General features: G+C 43.8%; 1 protein-coding gene across 3 annotated transcripts in view; it reads right to left on the bottom strand.

Moving 5' to 3' along the window:
• Nucleotides 1-23,140, bottom strand: part of LOC119400435 (uncharacterized) — a 51,141-nt gene that overhangs the window by 18,264 nt on the left and 9,737 nt on the right. Inside the window, exon 2 of one of the 3 annotated variants that reach the window (XM_037667467.2) lies at nt 8,409-8,552. The exons of 1 other annotated variant lie outside the window; for it this stretch is intronic. Coding sequence is in view for 1 of the 2 variants with exons in the window: in XM_049418075.1 (XP_049274032.1) it covers nt 18,353-18,372 (20 nt within the window). In the remaining variant the exon portion in view is untranslated. Of the gene's footprint in view, nt 1-8,408; nt 8,553-18,352; nt 18,388-23,140 lie in introns of those variants that run through there. One more of the 3 variants, XM_049418075.1, reaches the window with a different exon arrangement.

Below are 23,140 nucleotides of genomic sequence, written 5' to 3' on the forward strand. Positions count from 1 at the left end.
TGGTGTGCCTCAGGGATTCGTATTAGGCCCTCTTTTGTTCTTAATTTACATTAATGACTTACCCAGTTGCATGTCTTCTAACATACACTTATTCACTGACGATTGCGTAATCTTTTGAGAAATTAATGACAATAACGACGTCTGTATTCTACAAAAGGATCTCACTTCAGTCTCAGAATGGTGTAACTCATGGCTAATGCAACTTAATTCATCCAAATGTAGAGTACTACATGTTTCTCGCGCATCATCATGTTTTCCTGGCACATATTTCCTAAATAGCACTTTACTTGAACAAGTCGAGTCATATCGCTACCTTGGCATTCATATCACTTCTTCCCCAACGTGGTCTCTTCATATCAGTACCATTATCAAGAGTGCTAACAGCATGTTGGGCTATCTGCGCCGTAATTTTTCCACCACCCCTTCCTCTCTGAAACTAACATTATACAAAACGCTTGTTCATAGTAAACTAGAATATGCATCAGCCATTTGGGACCCCTGTTCTGCTAACCTAACCAATGCGCTTGAGCTCATTCAAAACAATGCAGCCCGTTTCATTCTAACAAACTACAATCGTATCGCAAGTGTTACTACCATGAAAAACATGCTTAATTTATCAAATCTAGCATCTCGTCGCAAAGTTTCCCGGTCGTGTTTGTTTCATAAAATTTTTTGCCATTGCCCCAATCTATGCGATGAAATCATCTCTCTCCCAGCCTTCATCTCACCCAGGCTAGATCATTCTCAAAAAGTAGGCGTACCTTCATTTCAGACTAAATTTTGTTCACAGTCCTGTTCACATCAGTCGACTGGAACCACCTTCCGACAGTGGCGTAGCCAGGAATTTTGTTTGGGGGGGGGGGGGGCTGACGTTGCAGCGCGACCTCCTCCTTGAATTTTTTGAACGACGAAGTATACAGGGTGTTTCAGCTAAAAAGCACCAGGTATTAAAAAATAAGCATGGGCACTACGCGTCTCCAATAATCGTAGCATTGTTCTGAGCCATATAGAGCACGTCAGATTATTTTTTCCAATCCACTAAGCTCAGCAATTAACAAAGATCGCTTAATGAACTTTTTAAATATTGACTCTAGAGAAAAATCTTCAATGCAAAAGTTGTAGCACTTGTTCTGAAACGTCAGAATATTTTATCCATGCTAGTATAATTGCCAATCCGATAAGCTGGGTAATTAACCAAGACTGCTTAAATAACCTTTAAAATAGTAACTATAACGAAAAATATTAACTAGGAAAGTTGTAACGTTTGTTAAGCAACTTCGAATTGCTTCATCTATGCTAAGATAACTGCCTTGTTAAATTTTTTTCCAGCTTTTTTCTAGAGTGCGCGAAATTAAAAAGTATACTTGGCGCAAGTTAGCTGAAACACACTGTATAAATAACATGTATTACCAGTGACAATTTGTATTAGATGCTGCAAATCACTTTTTGAATGCTGTGCACTGTCAAGAACGAGTAATAAATGAGTTTTTTCATAAAATTATTATGTTGGCATGCCCGCAGAATCTTTCCAGGAATAATTGTCTTCAATTCTTTCAATTTTTTTTTTTTGTAAGAAGTACGGCAAATATCACGTAAACTTTGGAACTGCATCAGTTTTCAACCGAAGAAGCGCCTGATAACGAGAAAAGTGAAGTCCACAAAATGGCCATGACGAGGTCAAATATTTTAATGCAGATTGTTTACGCAAAATACTCATTTTTTTGCACAAATGGTGCGGCCAGGGAAAAAACAAGAATGGGAAAGTACACCTCGAATACAGGCAAAACATGTCACCGGAAACAGTGCGCAGTATGCTTACACAAAACATCACTAACGTACATTTAAACATGCAATCAATATACGGAACTAAGCAATGATCACTATACATAATGCCCAAAATAAAGAAAAAGAACATGCTGCACAATCACAGAAACTGATATGTCCTTGGGCCAAGCTGCTGTCTCGGACGCACCATGTGGACAGAACTATAAAGGAAGAACGCAGAAATAACGAAAGAAACTATTCCAATCGCAGTAGAACAGCGCCGGCGAAAAGAACAGACCAGATGAGGAGAAGGATACGTCACACAAGGAGCTTGTGTTACGTGTCCTTCTCCTCGTATGGTCTGTTGTTTTCGCCGGCGCTGTTCTACTGCGATTATGAACCAACTAGCCCAAAAGTACATCTTGACAAACTATTCCAAAACTCTTTTAAAAGTGAGAACCACTATTGTGCACTCAATATAAAAGGAGAGTTGTCACTTCTAGTTCAAAAAGCAACGAAGAACAAAAACGACAAATGAAAGTAACAAACAATACTGCCATAACGGCTTCCCAATAGCTGAATTTGTTTAGTAACGCCGCGTATGCCGACCTCTCAGTGAACAAGGTGAAGCTGTCGATTGGCTGTTAATGTCCACCTGATGCCCGTATTCGTATGCTTATATTAGGTCATGGTGTTGACTGATAAAAGGTACAAAATCCTCACTGCTTTAAAAGGTGGTGACATTGACCCGAACTCTGGAACAGCAGTGTCTTTTCCTTTCGTTTGCGCTGATTTTGTCCTGCTCGCTATCAAAGGACAAAATTGACCCGGCGAGGAAGCTTAGCGAAGCGGTCAATGACTTCCGACACGCTATGTCGACGTTTCTGTGGGCGTACAGAAGTGCCAGGCCAACCATGCGTTACTCAGACATCTCAGAGCGTAAGTAGTTCTTAAGTAACCTCATGCTTGAAAACGTTCTCTCTGCGCTGCCAGTGGTCACTGGAAGGGTGACTAGAATCTGGAGTAGCTTGTACACATTCGGATAGGACCTGCTGTCGCAGTGAGAGAGGGCATCGGTTCCTGTATTGGGGCGCTGGTTTGCTGCTTTGTTCGCCCACTTTGTCCACCATAGTCACAGTTCTTCCAAAGCAGCCCTCGTTTCGACGTCATGCGCAAAAACGGTCAGGAGATTTTCTGCTCCTTTCTCCCGATCATCTTGCATTGGTGGTACTGCAGATGGTACAATTACTGAAAAGTCCTTTAGAAGGGCCCTGTGCTTCTCGAACCGTTCGTTTAACTGGGCTAGTACGTGGTCCATGAACGGAATTAACAGGGTTCTGCGAAAATATTCTTCCGCGCTTTCGAATGCATTGTTCCCAAGGTTTTGCTTCCGGGCACCGGCTCTACGGCTGGTGATCTCCACATTTAGTTTTTCTGCCAATACCTGCACTTGTGCAAATATTTTTGAGAAAGAAGCATTCGCGTTCTTGCGGTCATTTTCAATTGTCTGCTGTACCGCTTCTATGTCGTCAGTGGCAGCGCTCATGTCGATACTCCTCATATGCAGCTTCTTTGACAGTGGCAAAGTCAGTGCTAACAAGTGCTCCGCCACATGCAGGCTTACAAGGAACGCTGGTGACAAGAGTGCCAACATTTGACTGTTTGCCTGCACTGGACTTTCGCCATTTCCGTTAAACTTAATCTCCTCTAGTGCTGCGATTAATGGCTCAAAGATGCTCACAAATGAAAGCACTGCATCGTGCTTCTCTACCCAGTGCGTTTCGCATAGTCCCAAAAGGCGCTGCCTTGTAGACTAAGGACAGCTCAAACTTTTCGCAAAACGTGTGAGCGGCTAGAAGATTTACGGAAAAAGACTGACGTCGCCTTTAGAGTCCCAAAACAGTTTCGGATGTCTGTGATGGAGCATGCCGCACACAGAACTAGATTAACAGGGTGACTGGCGCAGTGAATGTAGAGTGCGGCTGGATATTTCTCCCGAACAGCAGCTTGAACACCATTCGTTTTGCAGACCATCGAGCTTGCACCATCGTAGCCTTGACCACGGAGATGCTGCATGTTAATTCTAATGTCTGTAAGAAACCTTATGATGGTGTCGGTGAGGGCCTGCGGTCACTTTGGTCGTGAATTGGCACAAAGCCTAAGAACACTTCTTCGATTTCGTTCGCATCCTTATTAAGGTACCTTGCACAAGCAGTAAGCTGCTCGATACTGGCAATATTCGTCGTTTCATCAGCAAGTACAGAGAAGCAGCCTGCAGCGTTTACTTTTGCGACTAGGCTTTCCTTGATGATTGCAGCAGAGATTTCTATAATCTGGTCTTTTACATCTGGGCTTAAATACGAGGCATTATTTGCACAACTTTCCAAACGCTTTTTTTACATCTGTGTCGCCCCAATCCGTTCGCATGCGAAGCAGCGCTCTGAAGTTGCCTGCATTTGTAGAGGAGGCTGTGCTTGAATCCATGGGACCACTGTCTCCATGGCCACGGAGAGCCAGATGTTGCCGCCCGCAAAAGAGAACTGTCTCAACAATAGGCTGTAACTTCCTTCGGTTCTCTCTTATTTGAATTTGCCTGCCATTTTCCAGTTGATTAACAACACGGCACACAACGTGAGAAGGTTTGAAGAAAATTATCAGCTACCAGCTGAGCGTCAGTGTGATATTTAGTGGCTTCATGTGCACCGAAGACTTCGAGGGCGTGCTTCCACTTTTGAAATGGCTTGGATACGAGGGCCCCAGTGCGTGCATGTTGGCCCTTGCCAACCTCACTTCTGCTAAAAAGGACACACACTCGGCAAAACGCACCCTCTTGAAACGCTGCGTAGCTAAGCCATCGGTACCTGTCCAGCCAAGCCACCTGAAACCTTCGTTTCTGCTTCAAATCGTTCATAGACATAAACATGCAGCTTGGCGGAGGAATTCAAGGAGAAGTTAGCAGTTGATGGTTTGTCTGATCATCCACTTTTGAGTCATCCGTGTAGAGCCCGATATCAAACTTGCCTTTGCTAACATTCTGAGGGTCTGAAAAAGATAAATAATTAAATAAATAATAATAAGGCTGAAGCCCAATGAATCCCACACCCTGGGTGACGCCCCTGGTCGGTGGCGTATGAGAGCACGAAAAATATCGGGAGGGGGGGGGGGGTGAAGCCCCATAAGCCCTCCCCCCCCCGGTTACGCCCCTGCCTTCCGAGTCCGTCAGCCAGGAGTGTACTACGTTCGTTATTTTTTTAGTAAAAGCTCACCGCATTATACGTGCTTGTATAACCATGGAACATAACGCTTGTACTTGAACTTTGTTTTCTTGTATTGCATTGTTTATGAACACTCCCCCTCTGTAATGCCTTTGGCCTTGAGGGCATCAATAAATAAATAAAAATAAATAAATGGCATGGTGGTCGTCGTGACACACCTACAAAATAGCCTCGCACAGTGCCATAAGAATGAAGAGAAACATTTTATGGCTGTTTCTAGAATTTTTTTTCATGTGCAGGACATTCTTGCACAAGCAAGACTATGACAATCCTCAAGGCAGTGGGTGTGGGGCACCAACGTCGTTTCCTTAAAAATATGTATACCTCATGATTGGAAGCAGCTCAGTGTCTGTATGCTGAATGTTAGCCATCAGACAGTTATGTGGTACTCCTGAAGGTGGAGGCCCCAATCGGCAAGGTGGCCTGACGCATCTCGGAGATTGTCAAGCCAACAGAGTGAGTGGTGGTCACTGACCATTCAGAATGGCTAACCGTACAGATAGGGTCGAAACTTGGACTGGCTGCTGAACGACTGCTGAACCCCCTTTTTCGGTGGTAGAGTAGTTGGGCTCTGCTTTTTTGAGACTACGGCTCGTGCAAGTGATTACTTTCTGCGCCGTCTTGCCACTGAACTAGAATGACTCCAAATCCTAAATTGCTGGTATATGTGTGAATCTCAGTTTCCGCAGTGGGGGTCAAAATGTGCCAGCACTACAGCTGTTTGAAATCGTTGGTAACATTGTATCTCTAGGTATTACTAATGCATCGTACTATTACTCTTGTGTCTCATTCACAATTTTTTCTCTCGTCTGTCCCACCCTCTGGCCTAGAGGATATCATAAATAAACAAAGCTTAAAAATATGCAGGTTCACATCATTTGCACAAATAGGCTGCATGATTTGATGGACGTTAGCAGCAACAAATTTTTTAACAATAATTCTGCTAATTACCTGCTTGGCTAAAAACCCTTTGACTGAAATCAATGAATATAATCTCAATAATTCCACTTACTAACAACCTATATTGGAACATCCATGTTACTACAACTGGCTTTTCTGTTAAAAAACTGTTTTCTATGCCATAAGCTTACACCCCCTATAGACTCAAGCTTGATTATTCTTGTGTTATTTAGGAACCATTCATTAAAAGCAACAGTAATGTCCTTGACAGAATACAGAGGAGTGCTATCATTTTATTTTCCTCACGTACGGCTGTGAGGAGTCTAACCAAGTTATTATGGGTTATCAGACTGCACAACCTTCAAGCTGAGTGAAAAATGATGCAAATAAAATTTCTCCATTCATTACTAAGAATTCCGAAGCCATACCTCGCTCTTTATCTCTGTCTAGAACAAACCTCTCTCAAGCCTTTTTCTCAAGAACGATTAAAGAATGGCACTGTCTTAACCAGAGGGGCCAGTGACAGGGAGGAGTGCAATGCCTCAAGCCCCACAGTACTGATGGAGCGTAAAAGATCTCTATTACAGAGACCGCTATGCAACCTGTAACTCACAAAGTTATGCACAATTAAAAGCAGCCTTACTTTAGGAAGCTTACGTCTAAATACACGGAAACAAAGCAATTGTTTGCCTTGGCAACCACTGTGCTGATTATGATAAGGTTTGCTGCATTCTAAAGTGAAAATCCATGGGCTGTAGGAAATCATATTTAAGCCACGAATATTTCAAACAGAAGTGCTTCAAAGGTACAAGATTTAAGAAAACTGAACAACTAGGTTGACAACTTTCTACTTCAGCAACCACAACAACAAAATATGTCACAGTTCTGTGAATAGCAACTATCAAGACATCCGAAGCAGACAAAATATGTGATGTGTTATACCCATAGGTCGGCAAAAAATTGGGAGCTCACTCAGACTCACTTATGAAATATATTTTGCCCTTAGGGCTCATTCGGACTCAGACTCACGAAAATGTTCCTGATTTGGAACCACTCGGACTCAGACTCACTGAATTTTTTCTCAACCGGACTCACTCAGACTCAAACTCACCAAAATATTGCTCGCTCTGACTAGCTTAGACTCAGACTCGCGGCTCGATCTGAGTCTGAGTGAGTCGACTCATGAGTCCATTAGTGTGTAATTATCTTTTTCGACCATAGTGTCAACACTCTTTAACTCAATATCCCATATAACTAGTGTTCTACTTCGCGCATTTTGATCGCATACCTTCAAATACAAGTTATCAATGTTTACAGTCTAGTAAGGACATTTTTATCAAAAGGGATGACTCATGCGAGATATTTTATCAAGAGCTTCTCGTGAAAGATATTGCCATAGGGAGGTCAAACCCCCTCCCCTCGCCCCCCTCCGCAACTCACGTCTCTGATCAATAAATAATGAGATGGCGTATGAACGCCAGTGCTTTGAAGCATGTGTGAGCACACATGAGTATAAACGTGGGTCATCATAAGGTTCATAGTAATGCTTAAGCTGAATATATAGGACCATAGGTCGGTAAAAAAATTTGGGGCTCACTCAGACTCACTCATGAAATATATTTCACCGTTAGGGCTCACTCGGACTCAGACTCGCCAAAATTGTTCTCAACCGGACTCACTTGGACTCGACTCACTAAAATTTTTCTCAACCGGACTTGCTTGGAGTCAGACTCAAGAAATTATTATTCAGCCCGACTAGCTCAGACTGGGACTCACAGCTCGATCTGAGTTTGAGTGAGTCAGCTCGTGAGTGAGTTCGCCGACCTATGGTTATAGCCCCATCTGAAACTCTGTATCAAGAACTTGCGAGTTACAAAATGCTCATTAGCACTGCGACAATTTCACATAAGCTGTAAACTGGCATATCAGAAATAACTGCTTCAGATGCTCTGATAAATGCAGCTTAGCAAATGGTGATGTATGTCTCTTCTGCAAAGTCATAAATTTGTAAACTTCATGCTTCAATTTTTTTAACTTATTATATTTGGCAATTTCTTTCTTTAAAACATGCCATGCAGCATGATATTGATGAAGCAACACACAAAAGACACAATGACGCACAAATAAAAATGATGCAACCACCAGCACTTGCGTTGGCATAATTTTTATGTGTGCGTGATTGTGTCCTTTGTGCGATGCTTCATCGATATCATGGTTGACCAACTAGCCCATCAGTACATGTTACGTGATGCAGCAAATCAAAATTTTCATTGATACTGTTGATACGATCTAGATAGCTTTCTCTTTTAATGCAACAAATCGCCTTCAAATTCAATAGTGGCCTAACGAGAGTTCTGCTTTTCATGCATATTATAACACATAAACAAGAGTTGGGCCTTGAGGTAGTTAACATTTCAGAAGAAGAAAATCATACAGCACCTACGAAACAAACAAATGTTTATGCCATACCTTGATGTCTACAACTTGGCACGCTCACAATCTTCTGACTGCTAACTCTCTCATCGCATGCGAAGTGTAAAGCTTGCTTGAAATGAGGTTTCAGCTGCTCCCTACTAAACTTCACTGCAGGCAGATTGACAGACAGCACGCGTGCTATCGGGAACACAAGAGATAAAGCATCGCATGGCCACCGTTATCAGTCAACACACTCGTGCACAGGATATTGGCTGCGGCTAGAGGCTACACAATGAAAGACAAGTGACAAAACCCCATTCCCAGCTAATCTTAGCCAGGCACTGTAGTTTTTTGGAAAGCGTTGAATCGAACGTTTATGTCCATTATGTTCTTGTACTTCTATAACCATGTTGATTTTAACACTGCTATGAATATGAAATAATTTAAAGCCAGAAAATCACAGCATATCCACGGAGTGAATGATGATGAGTGGGCGAAGCTGCGGAGGTTCATCGGTAAACCGTGAATCTTCCGTGAATTCTGCCGAGTACATCATCAGCGACGTGAGATCGGGCGCGTTTATAATAAAGGTCCGATGAGAGTTATGACGACTTGCAGCTCACTTTATTTTACATGTACGCTGTGAATTTTCATTGTTTAATCACGCACAGGAGAAATCGCACACATGCACTACCTTGGAGGTCAAAATCCAGTGCCTATATATACGGGGTGGTCAGTGAACGGTTGTGCAGCGCGAGCGGTCGGTTTTTTCAATCAAGACGCTGCCGCAACGCTGCCTCGCGACGCTGCCTGCGTCGGCGCCGCTGCGCTGCGAGGCAAGATAGGGGGGGGGGGGGAACCGTAGGAGAGGAGAAAGAGGGGGAAGCGTAGGAGAGGAGAGGGTGATACATATCACGTGCTGTCGCAGCGCATTGTCTTTAGGGAGCCTTCATGTGTGCACGCCCCCTCCGTTTTTAAGACTGGTTATGGGAGAGGGGAAGGGGAGAGGGTGAGTGGAGAGGCAAAGGGGAGAGGGGTAGAGGACACGGGGAATGGTGAGGGGGAGTGGAGAGGAGGTGTGTGGACAGGGTATGCGCATGTGCAGTAAGGATGGTCACGCCGCACACCACCAGACAGATACTGCCGTTTACAGCCGGCTGCCGGGAGATACGCCGGACAACGGAGACGTGACAAGGTTAGACTAAGAGGAGCTACGCCCCTAAAAAGTACCCGTCGTAAAGGTTTGATTGCGAACCGTGTCAACAAAATAAGTGGTGTTAAAAATTTTACATTTCTGAAGGCAAAGCTGTGCTTGCTTTAGAATGGTTAGCATCCTTTGGTATGTCAAGATTTACAACAGTTATTAAACTTCTTGGGCATGCTGGTGCAGTCTACTACACATGGTTTTAGGGCACTAGATGTACAAAAGAACATGCCCAGAGGGCACCACCTACAGACCAATTTATTGAATGAAGTGGGACATGGTGCAATTTTGGCACATGCAGAACACAGATATATATACAGGGTGTTTTTTTTTAAAAATACAGATTTTTTACAAAAATTCTGACACTCAGGCTCCTGTCGTTTTTGCACTTGAACGCTATGTCGAGGCAGAAGTTCTTTCCCACAGCTAAAATGACGTTGATGCGACTAATTAACAAAAACTCACTAATGAACTTTTAATTATTGACGTGAGTGCAGTTGTTTATATTAGAAAGTTGCAGTGCACGATAATTTACGGCATACCCATTTTATAGAGCTCACAAAAGTTGCACGTAGTTCGAGATATTCATCATCAAATTTCAAGGGTGAAATCGAAATTGATCGCACCCGGCATGCACGAAGCACGGCAGAACACCGGAAGGACACATGACAGTGAAGTGATGAAATTTGAATGAAGGGGTGCTGAAGCAGAATCTGGTCAGAAAAATTGTCAACCATTCGGAAATACACAAGTAGACAGCTTAATGCTTGCGTGCGATGGGTGGTGCTTGTCTGTTTCTTTCTTAGACTGTAAAGAGGCGTGAAAAACTATTTCACATGTCTGCAAGAAGCGCCGCAGTGGCTGCCCCCGATTTTTATGCTTCCCATACAAAGAAGAGATTGATATTGCGGTTTTCTTGTGCACAGTACGAAAGAAACAGATAAGCACCAAACGCTACGCACAAAAGTAAAGCGATGCGCGGGCACAAGTGAGATGACTTGCAGCTTTTCATGAAAACATACGGACGTGGCGCACCTTCATTCAAATTTTGTGACTTCCTTGTGACGGGTAGTTCCGGTCTGATGTAGCAGAACGGTTGCGCTTTGTGCACGCATTGCGCGATCAGTTTCAATTTCACACTTTAAATTCCATGACGAATACCTCGAACTATGTGCAACTTTTGTGATTTCTAAAGAATAGGTATGCCATAAATTGGCATGCACTACAAGATTGTAATATGAATATCTGCCCTGATGTCAATAATTAAAAAGTTAATTAACGAGTTTTTGTTAGTCACAACAGTGTCATTTTAACAGCGGCAAAGTATTTTCGCCTCGACGTGGAGGTCATGTGCGAAAATGACAGGTGCCTTACTGTCATAGGATTTTCATAAAAAATCTGTAGTCTAAAAAAAACACCCTGTATAAGTGTTTATCACTGAATTTATAACTTGATATAAAACAAGTGCTCCTCAGCATAATATACTGTTACTGAAGTTTTATTGACACATGTGGTACCTTTCTTTTTGATAAAATATGTCTCCAAAAGGTCATGAGTTGTTTTAATGCCACTCCTGCCCCGTGTATCAGTGTGTTTATTTTTACGTCTGTCTAAACCAGCACTCCTGTTAGACCTTGTTAGTTTATTTTGCACTAGTTTTGAGCATTGTTAGCCTTGTTTTAGGCCTGTATTGACCACTGCATGACCACGCGACATGAAACGGTAGATGGACGACAAGCTGGGCCCCTGAAGTGCTACGCACTTAGAATATATGAGATTCTGAATATAGATATCACCTCCTGCTTTGCAATTCACACTGCATTTGGCAATGTGATTGTGGAAATGGAAAATATTCTAGAAAAATTCGTTGGTGGGCTAGTTGGCACGTCTTGATATATCCTAAGGAAATGCAGCACAAAGAAATGAAGACGAAGGGAAGACACATAAATGACATAGACTAACGCTGACTTTTAACTACATTTATTGAAAAGCATGAAGCAAACCTTTATACACATGCGCATGTTATCAACCACTCAAGGAGCATCATGGGTGACCAAACAAAAACTGCATTACTTTTGTCAGGTATATACACACTTCAACCAATTACTGTATTTACAAGATTGAAAGGTTGTCCCATTTTATCTTATTTGGAAATCCAAAGTTGGGGGGTTGACTTACAATCAAAGCCAAACTAGTACCTACAGTTATGGTGGAACAAACCAGAAATCAGGCACACTGTGGCATGGTTACAATATTGTGTACACTTTCCAGCTCTACCTGTAGCATATAATTATTCCACGCACTTGTTTTGAAGAAATTTCTTTTTTTTTTTCAACTTTTATGAAGGCACTGTTCACCATCAGAAGTGCCACTGCTGACTAGAAGGGTGGCTTTTCCACTAACGATTGAAACTAAAAAAAAAAGATAACGATAAATAAAAAACATGGCTGATCCCTCTGACATAGGAATCGGTATAACACGAAAGTAAAACGTGTCTTCACAGACGTAGTTGAGCGTTTGTTGTGCATTGTTTTGCCCCGAGGGCGAAGGAATGAATGCTATAGCAACAAGTTGTAATGTCACGCGAAAAACGGCAAGCAGCTTGAAACTTGAAACGCGCTGCTCAAGCAGAAAGGACTCACGAAACAAACATACACCGGAAGAGCGCGAACTAACAACTGTCACAGCTCGAAAGTTAAAGCGCACTGGTCAAATACAAAGGAGGATGCATGGAATGAACGCACAAGTATACACAGGATGAGCGCGAACTGTCACAGTTGTAACTTATTTGTTTGTGAGCAGCGCATTCCTTCCGCAAAAGCGGCCGCTGCAGTGAGCGAAGTGACCTTCGTGCTCTCTGTAACTTCAACGCAGCGCGCGCGCACGAGCGACCACGCCCTGTAGAGGCGCAGGCGCACACGCTCATCTCAACGCATAGGGCGACGACTTTAAAAGCGCGCCCTTCGAGCCCTTCGCGCCACCTCGCTAGTGATAACGAAAACACACTGATGTACCACCGATCTTTGAGTACCGCCACCTGCAAATGGTGTATATAAATAGCACGCCGTTAGTATGACAAAGAACGTGCCGTCTGTGGTGGAGTCGTTTCGTGCTGCGCGGTGGGGATCGAGGGGTCGTAAGTTCGACTCCCGGTAACGGAACTTTTTCTTCTAGTTTTTTCTTTGCCATATGTTAGTCTTTATATTTTACGTCATATCCGTGACGGAAATGCGTCAGTGGAGCTGTGGTGGACCCCGGCATAAAACACTTTCGTGTTAAAATAATAATAATAATGGCATGCCTGGCTATTATGGGAGTGTCGATAATTGATGGAAAAGCTGCTGTTCCAACCAGCAGCGGCACTTCCGATGACGAGCAGTGGCTCAGTGGCGATTCATTCGAGGAGAAGGGGGCACTTGGACATCGAAGTGCATCAAGAGGGCTGGCTTGATGATGACAAGTGATCATGTATAGTCAGTCCATCGAATGCATAAATTTTCGTTGTAAAATGTGTTTATGCAGTTTTTCTTTTTCTTTTTTTATATGCAATTTTGGGGGTCAACCTACATTCAAGTTGACTTAGAGCCATGTAAATAGGTATAACTCTTCAGTATAAGTGAAGTATGTTCAAGCTGGTAGTTTTTGTGAAGACACTAGCCTTACATAGATTATTGCAGAAGTAGATTTCACTACAGGAGATCATCCACTGATGTTGCTGATGCTGTAAAAAAAAAAAAAGTAGAAAAAGAGTGCAAACTACATCCTCTGTTCGATATGCTTGTACGTCAAAGTGTAATATAAACTTCCATTCTAACACTTTGTGTGCAGTTGCCTGGCAATGTGCAGTAATGGTATAGATGAACCCTCCCCTGCATTCACAGTGGTCAAGCTGTTTTGAGTGTCTTCTTTTGTGGTGTGCTCTTTTTTAATTTCACACAGTTAACAAGTATGCACCAACATGCCTCTCAAGGTACTCCAATCCCCTATACACCACAAGTATTTTGGCTCACATTTGGATTTCAAACCGCCATAGCATCAAGACAATATACTTGGCAGCAATCTAAATTTAGAAGTGCTTAAAATATAAATTGATGTGACTGTAGCATAGATTTTCAAGCTTACAAGGAACGCTTTTATGAACTATGGTTGACAGCAGACAGCCAAAACGTAATTTATAAATTTATTTCAATATCCCATGTCTAGGAATGAAATTGACTGCATTTTCCAGACTATTTTAGATAGTTATCAGAATCTTTTTATAATAGCAAAATAGCATGATATCACAAATGCTAGCGGCAACACTTTCAGAACATCTGCATGCACTTTTCTTACCTAGACCTAGTGCCACCAATAAGCTTGCTGTCATCAAAGCTTTCATGCTATTCCTGATTTATGTCATCTAAATGTCATCCTCCACTATCGGCAGTAATATACTAAAAAATATAAAAGGGCTTTATAAAGGTTGTGTGATATTAAATTACTGAGGACAGTGCATGTTCCTATCTTGATTATACAGTCCCCAATAAGCTATTTGTAACCCAAAACCAAAAAAAGTTATTACACAATAATTTGGTGCCGACATTTCTTCAAATATGCTGTTGTAATGTCATTCAGAATGCCATAATACACTGCCGCTAAAGGTCTCTTAGCACCACTAAATATCACAAGATCGACACTCCTGTGCAATCATATATTGTGATTTACAACATTAAATTTTTATCCTTTATACAGCTTAATCTCATTGCGTCCATTTTCCAGTTGACAATTCAGGCATTCCTTGTTTGATAAGGTGAGCGAACTTGGCCAACCTACTTCTGTTTTAACACGTTAAGTACAGTGATAATACAGCACAGACAAGCACAGTTTTTAAAAAATCAAGTTGGGATATCAAGCTTGCTTGTTCACATGAATTCTGAGGCAAGCTGCATAATGCAAGAAAAACAAGCAGAAGGCAATGTCACAATGGGTCAGCCACTTGACATGTGAAAATATCATTCAGCAGAACTATGCACTGACAGAATTCAATCTTTGACATATGAAACGAGAGGAGATGGGACAGGAAGGACCGACAATGTGAATGACGGTGGTGGTTGAACGCTGGTAACGACAAAAGGAGGCACAACAATGTTGTTGTTCGTAGTGCTTCGTTATGTCTTCGTCCTTACAACCACTTCTTCAAGGTGCACTGACATGACCACGTCACGATGCTCAACCTGCAATGTTTAATGCACGCACAGATCACGCTTATACGCCATGCTATATGGCACAACAGAAGAGACAGGAGAGTGACAAGTGTTTGCTTCCAGCAATATAATGGACAGATCCTGTACCATCCTCATCATCAACTTGTCTTACATCCACTGTAGGACGAAGGCCTCTTCCAATGATAACCAACCCACCCTGTTGTGCGCGAGCCAATTCCATTTTATGCCTGCAAATTTCTCAGTTTCGTTGCTCCATGTAACACTGATGTCCACAGCTGTGCTTCGCATATCGTGGTATCCATTCCAATGTTCCAACTGACCACCTGTTATTTGTCCTTCTCAAGGCGTGACCTGCCCAGGTACATTTTTTCCTTTTAATAGCTACTAAAGTATCAGCTACCCGTTTGTTCTCTGATCCACTCAGCTGTCTACCTATCTCAGGGCTACTCTTTCATATTTTGTTCCATTGCGCACTGGCATTGCGCATTGTGCACTGGCTGGTCCTTAACTTCTTTTCGAGTTTCTGTGTTATTCCCCAGGTATCTGCCATATTTGTTAGATACTGGCAAAATACAATGGTTAAGCAATTTCCGCTTTAGTGCATGATATTGGCAAGTTACCGGTCAGGAGTTGAGAGTACCTGCCGGACGTGCACTAAACCATCTTTATTTGGTAGATTTCCGTTACATGAGTAGGCTCCCCTGCTAATGTTTAGCCTAGATAGACAATCTTTTACTGATTCAAGGGTCCGGCTGTCTATCATGAATACTCGTTCTTGTACCAGACCACCTAACATTATCTTTGTCTGCTGCATATTTACCTTCAACTCTACTTTGAGGCTCTCTCTGTTTAATTCTTCAATCATTCTTCGTAATTCGCTGACATTGCTGCTGAAGAGAACGATGTCTGCAAACTGTAAATTGCCACGATATTGTACGTTAATCTTCAATCCCACTTCTTCGCAATATAGTCGTTTGAATACTTCTAGACGAGCAGTGAACACCAGTGGAGAAATTATAACTCATTGATGGATCCTTTCCTTGATCAGAATTTTCCCGATTTTCTTGAGGAGTAGCAGTGTAGCTGAGGAATGGTAGAGTACCGTTTCCTGAAGTCAGCTTGTTCTCTAGAATGACTAAGGTCAAGTGCCACTCTTATCCTGTTCAAAATTATCTTCATGAATATTCTGTATAATGCTGGAAGAAGGCTGATTGGTCTGCAGTTCTTCAAGTCTTTCACATCTCCCTTTTTGTGCATTACTATTATTAAAATACTGGCGTTTTTCTAACTCTATGGTACACTCGAATTTTTAAGACAATGTGTATAGGGAACCAAGCTTTTTACATATAAAGTCTCCCCATCTTTAATCAAATCAGTTGTCGTGCCACCTTTGCCAGCTGCTTTACCGCGGGACATGCCTTGCAGGGCCTTTCTAACTTCATCTATAGTTATGCTTGATAATTAAACGTCATGGTTGATTTTGCTTTCATCTGGAGCAGGATGATTAACAGTTGAGCTGTACAGTTCTGAGTAAGAGTCCTCAACCACCTTCACTTTGTCATTAAAATTGCTAACAATGTTGCCCTATTCATCTTTGACCGCATGCATTATGGTCTTTCCAATACAGAGTTTTCTTTCAGCTGCTTTGATGCTGCCCCCCCCCTCTCATTGTGGCCTCTATTGCAATGAAAAGGGGGGGTAGCATCAAGGCATACGAAACTATGTTATAGTTTCATATGTTGCTAAGTTTCTTTTTATTTATCAGCTATGATAGCTCAGCAAATTGTATATTGTCTCTTGAGGTAGTTACTGTTGTGCACGGAACAGTTGCAGTTGGGCAAAGAAGGCAGCCTAGCACTTGAGGTAGCAAACAAAGAACTTAGGGGTTTATTACAGATACTACGACTACATGCTGTGGATACTTCTGGCTAAGTGGCGCTTTGGCCGTGGTCTTGTAGCTTCTTATATACCACTCTATAGGTGTGTGATGCAGGTTCTTTTTATTTTTACGACAGCTCTCTAAGACTGAGCGTCGGAGAGCTTTGTTAAGGACAAAGCCGTTGGTTTCACAAACGCCACACAGAACGTTTAATGAGAAACCAAAGGAAAAAAACTATAGGGAACCCAAGCTCAAGTTTGCAGCGCTACGACAGCGCCGTGCCAGCAGCGCTGCGGCTCTGCCGGAAAGCTCTGAACCTTAGCGCGGCTGACTCAGCCCCTTTCACGGTAGCGGTAGCGCACGTGCGCACGCGTTCTTCTCTCGGTGCGGGTAACTGGGGGGCCGTCAGCTGGGTACATTGAACCGAGAGGCTTGCTGTGCGAAGCTGCGCATTTCCGCGATGGCAGAAGCGACCCCGCAGAAGCGCAAGCGTGGTCCGAAGTATTGCGGTTTAGTGGCCAGCCACAACAGTGCAGACAACACCAAGGCACACGATTCACGTGTTAAACTGTATCGGTTCCCGGGCGTGTCGTACGAGAAATAAAGGCGGCAAGCGTGGATAGCTGACAGCGCTGTCTCGCCTTCTATTTTGGCTGTCTGAGTTCATGGCTTTCGTTCGTTCCGACAACCTGAATCGGTAAGTAACGCGACGCATGCACGCAGCGACTACAGTAATGATTACTCGCTGTCTTCTCGTACTGTTAAAGTCCAGTTACGGTTGTAGGTGAAGCAACTTTGTGTTTTGATTCCCCGTGTTCGTGAGACCTACCCGTCATTGTTGAACGTTCACATTCGCGTTATACCGTTAGCATTGCGCGGTTGGTTAAAAACAACTGAAAAAAAAAAAAAAAATTCTTAATTGGATTGAAAATTACCTGTTTCAATGCCGCCAATGTGTTGTTTTAAATGGCATTAAATCGGGTTTTCTTGAAGTCACATCCGGCTTCCCCCAGGGGTCTGTGCTGGGGCCTCTATTATTTATCATTTTTATTAATGACATTAATGTGGGCATAGGCTCCAATATTCGGCTATTTGCAGATTGCGTTATTTACAGAAAAATTCGAAATGAACATGATGTCAGTGAATTACAGGCTGACCTTGAACATATTTATCAATGGTGTCTTAAGTGGCAAATGAATTTAAACAGTAACAAGTGCATCCATATGTGTTTTTCAAAGAAGAAAAAAATAATTAATGCTAACTATTATTTAAGGGGAAACATTTTAGATAGAAAATGTAGGTACAAATATTTGGGTGTATTATTGTCGCACGATTGTTCCTGGAATGCACATGTGGATTATGTGCTTGCTAAGGCTGCAGTGGCTTTGAACTATATCCAAAGGAACTTGAGATGTGCAGATTATCAGCTTAGGAACAAGGCTTACCTCACCTGTATTCGACCAATTTTAGAATATGCTTGTACTCTTTGGGACCCATCACAAGTAGGCTTGATTAATAAATTAGAAAAAAAGAAAAAATTCAAAACAGAGCAGCCAGGTTTGTCCTGAGTCGGTATGGAAGAAATCACAGTTGCACCGAAATGAAAAAAGAATTAAACTGGGAGTCACTTTCATCACGACGTAAAAAACTACGTTTGAAGTTGTTATATCAGATATTTCATAATAAAACAGGAATTGAGAGAGACACTTACCTAAAACAGCCAGAGTACATATCTGAACGTATGGATCATATACACAAAATAAGGCCATACCGGGCGAGGACAAACCTGTACGCGAATTCATTTTTTGTGAAAACCATTAACGAGTGGAATGGTTTGATGTCTGAGCAAGTGTGCAGTAAAAATGAAGATGTGTTTTTTTCATGTTTGTAACCCCCCTGCTGTAACGCCTCCGGGCAAAGCGGGGTTATGCATGAATAAAGAATAAAGAATAAAGAACTCGGCACACTATCAGAAGTTCGGCGCCTGCATTTCACGCGTCGGGAAGGCTGTTTTATCACGCCGGAACGGACGTCTGTGCATTTTCAGCAAGCTTTGACATCGTTCTGCAGGTTTGCTTTCTTTTTGTCACTTTATTGGGGCGATATATATTGAAGCCGCTAAATATAACTGGCACTTAATACATGCTTTGCAATTGCAACCTTGAAGTAACCACCTTCTGACTTTGTGCGATTTTCTAGCCGCGTTCAAGCAGCAGGTTTTATATGCCTGTCAAGTCGATATCATAAAAAGAGACTGCAAGCATGACGCGAGAGCCGAAAAAACGAGGCGAGCAGTTCATCTTGCTTCACAGTGGTTAAAGCTCAGCTAGCTGCCTCGCGTCTTAATCGGTGGGTGATTCTCCAGTGGCACGGAGGACTTGACTCTAACCTTCTCAGGAAGCAGTGCCATGGCCGTAAAATCTTTTTTTCGCATGCCGCAAACGTTTGTTCACGAAAGTACACGGCTGCTACTGTTAGCATGTCATATCAAAACACCAATCATATGATTCGTAGTCCAAGCCGCAGAACATCGATAGCGTGTACGGCTTCATTTTGGAGTGCATGTGGACCATTATTCATCTTTAACATTACAGAATGAGACTTACCTCGAGGTATATGTCCTACACGGTGTAATCGCGACTTGGGAAATGCATTTCGCTTTGAGTTGGGCGTCGTTGTTGTCGATCGTCTGCTCTTCACTGTTAACGTGATTGACGAGCCTTTCTCATTTTATCAAGTTCGCTTTTCGGAAGTGCCAGTCAAGCTTGAAAATCCTTTTGAAGCCGCATTGCAAGCGGTACATTGTGACACGGTGCCGCAAGTGCACCGCGAGAGCTCTGCACGTGCACAGAAGCGAGCAGAAACGCGGTGCAGAGAAGGGAAAACGCGCGCTGCTTACACCCCAGTTTCTCTTTTTCTGCCAGAGATGGCGCTGCCTGTCAAGAGCAGCAGCGCCGCTAAGCGTTGCTTGGGAAGCCTATACACAGGTAAACACTTAATAAAAAGCTCACTGCACACGTTAACTACTTCTAACGACACACAAAATGCAAGTTCAAAGACCTAAACTAGAGTCTAGTTCTGACGCAGCTGAGCGGCGGAGCGGGGATGAATACAAGTTCGGTCTCACCAACTAGCGGAGGCTTGACTGGTTGAGTTTGGTGGGCCAGGCTGGCGTTGACAAGGGAACAGTGGCTGCTTGGCGACGCGCTGAGATGCCAGGGCAACCTGGCCAGGCAGCTGGGCGCACAGCTTGGGCCCGTAGCCCAACTGCTGCTGCTACGTAGCCTGCCGGCACCGGAGTCTGCAGGCCTTGGGGTGGAGTCTGCACACCCCGGCGATGGTCTCACACAGGAACTTGATGGCAGGAAGCCCCAGCCGGTTGAAGTCCTGGAGGCTCGGGTCTGCAACACAACGGCCCATCTTCAGCGCCTGGTCCGGTGACAACCTTCTGCTTGTCTCGTTCCCTTCGAACTCGCTCTGCTCCTCTCTCCACCAGGCTTTTTTCGGTCCGTCTCTGGTCAACTTGTCATCGCGTGATTGGAGACTGTCGTGCTACCATGCTCATAAATGAGTGGTTCCTAAAATCTCCGTGTTCGTTAACCACTGGAGCTCCTTTTTTTTTTTTTTATATAACGTCACACCGTGCGCTCTCGTGTTTAACGCTCTTCAACGTTGTTTGTGTTTAATGCAGCACCGTGTGCGCACACTGTTGTGTCTTCCTTGTCGTCTTCTTTCTTTTCGTGTCGTGCACTTTTTAAAGGCACACACGTGCACTACACATCAAAAGGTGGCACAGTAAGTGGCCATGGCTGCTCAATGATGCTTTTAAATTACTCTAAGGCTGACCAGACATAAAACCTTTCTCCCATTTTTGTGGAGAGAACAAAGCAGTCCTTGCACTGAGTCATTTTAGTACCTCTGTGGAGGCTGGCGCTTTTGTTGCGAATATCGTCACCCTTCTTAAGTGTGGCAACGTGGTGCTGATTGTGCTGGTGCAGCCACTGCTTGTTGTTGAAGTGCCCCATGACTGCTTGAGCTTTCATGGGCAGCTGATTCATCCGGATGGTTAGCGAACTCGAAACCGATGTCTGCTTCACGAGGAAGCAGCTGATTGCTCTGAATGCTGTGCTTTTGCCATTTGAAAGATCCCCTTGATGTAGTAACATCCACGTTGTACGACACAGGTCCAATTTGTCTAGCAATGACACCTTGGATCCAACATGACAAGCCTGGATAAGAGCATCCAGGCGTGTCCGGAAGTTTCTTCCCAACAACAGTGCTGCCAGCGTTTCCTTTGTCATTGCATGAGACGTATTTCTGTATTGCAAAAGGAAGCTTTGTAACATGGTTTCGAGACACTTACCTGGTAGTCCTTTTCATAGGGTTGACTTCAATGACTGCACAAAATGTTCTGCTAGACCGTTTGTGCTGGGATGATATGGAGTGCAGGTGAGATGCTCTGAGATGCTTGAGGAAAGCTTGAAATTCAGTGCTTACGAATTGCGGGCCGTTGTCTGTTACGATTGTCTCAGATTCAAGCACTGAATGGTTTTCTCTGCCAAGGTTTCATTCATAGCGAAGACTTCAGGCCATTTTGAATGGGCGTCAACTGCCACCAAAAACATCGTGTTGCAAATGGGACCAGCAAAATCCAAGTGAAGTCTTCGCCAAGGCGATGTCGGCCACAACCACGGGTGCAGCGGTGCTGCGCTGGGCGCTGAACATTGCTTCTGACAAGCTTGACAACTTTTTACAAGTTTTTCGAGGTCAGCATTGATTGTTGGCCACCACACATAACCCCGTGCGAGTTCTTTGCTTCTTAAAATTCCTGGGTTCCCCTCATGTAAATCTTCGAATAAGAGGGCTTGTTGCCGCTGAGGAACTACGGCATGCATGCCATAAAATAAGCAGCCTTGGTGGGCCGCCAGTTCCGTCTTTCTGTCAAAATAGGATTTCCATCGCCCATCTGTCACAGATGATGGCCAACCGTTCCGAGTTCAAATCCATTCCAAGACTTGGCTCAGTGTCATATCTTTGCACGTAGCACGCGCAATGTCAGCACTTGTGACTGGCAGCAATTCAAGACGCAGGGCGTAGAACTGCTCAGTATCTTCTGCTGACTGCTCTGGCTGTGCTTTAACTGGCAATCTTGATAGACAGCCTCAGCACTATCGCTAGACTTCTTGAAGATCATCGTGTAATGATAAGCAGACAGCGTAACAGCTCAACGTTGCAGGCAAGCTGCTGCGATTGGTGGAATTTCGGTCCCTGGTCCAAAAATTGTTTGCAGCAGCTTGTGGTCCGTCACAAGCATGAAGCATCGCCCATAGATGTACTGATTAAATTTTTTCACTCCAAATATCAGTGTGAGACCTTCTTTCCCAAGTTGAGTGCAGTTCTTGTCAGCCTCTGACAATGTGCGTGAAGCATACGCCACTGGCTTTACAGTTCATGTGACATGTGACAAAACATGCAACAGAACGGCACCTACCCCGTATTTGGATGCGTCGAAGGCTAGCTGCAATGGCTTATCCGGGTTAGGGTGGCTAGAATGTGGAGGTGTGACGACCGCGGTGCCACCATCATTGCCTAGCGAGGCCCCGCTGTGCGTTCTTGCCACTGGGGGGAAATTCGGCGCATCAGTTGGGGTGCTGTGGGTATCTGCAGTTCGTGAGCAAGTGTTGCTTGTGTCTCGTCGGTCACAGAGCAGCGCAAGTTACCTCTCGTGGTCAGTGTAGTACGGCCTTCTTTTCTTGCATTTCCTGATTCTTTAAAGCAGGTGGTGTGAGTGCGCGGATGTCATCGTTCCCTGAAACGCTTTGAAGAATGCCACCGAGGGAAAAAAACGCAAAGGTGGTGTTTCGTGCCAGGTTGGGATGGTGGCTACAAGTGCTGGGGAGAAATATGGGTGTCTCTCTTCTGTGAAGCTGCCTGCAAAGATGAATTTTAAAAGTGGGCACGTACCATACCGAGGGCCGACAAGGCACTGCAAGACAATTCTGCGGTTTTCGAAAGGGTATGAACGTACGTACCTTGCAAGGTACGACGTTCATACATGTATAAGCATATTTAAACGCTGGGTTTTGGACGCTTCTTTGCCAAGCTTTTACAGCTTGGCAAGCTGTAAGGGAGCCTGAAGGGAGGAGATGTGTCCCATGACTTTTGGAGGCCCTGCTTTCCCAAGACCATCTGCTCCCTGAAAACGAAGAAGTACCTTTGGACGACGCTATGTGCCAAAACAGCAGAGGTTGCTATTGATTATACGGACTACATGAAGACCAATACAGTCATGCCCGCCTGGTTTACTGCATTGCGGAATATGCAGCCAGGACCGGACGCGCAGCTTTTTAACTCACTGCGACACTTGCAAGAATGCCTGTCTTGTGACACGAGAAAGTGTACTGCACCATTTGCCAGCAGAAGTTTGTAAACAGTGGTACATGCGGGGCTTCTTTACCGCTCAGTCTGTTTATTATATAGCCTAATTGAGGCCCTTGAA

The sequence above is a fragment of the Rhipicephalus sanguineus genome, chromosome 7 (assembly GCF_013339695.2).
Source record: "Rhipicephalus sanguineus isolate Rsan-2018 chromosome 7, BIME_Rsan_1.4, whole genome shotgun sequence".
Lineage (NCBI taxonomy): Eukaryota > Metazoa > Arthropoda > Arachnida > Ixodida > Ixodidae > Rhipicephalus > Rhipicephalus sanguineus.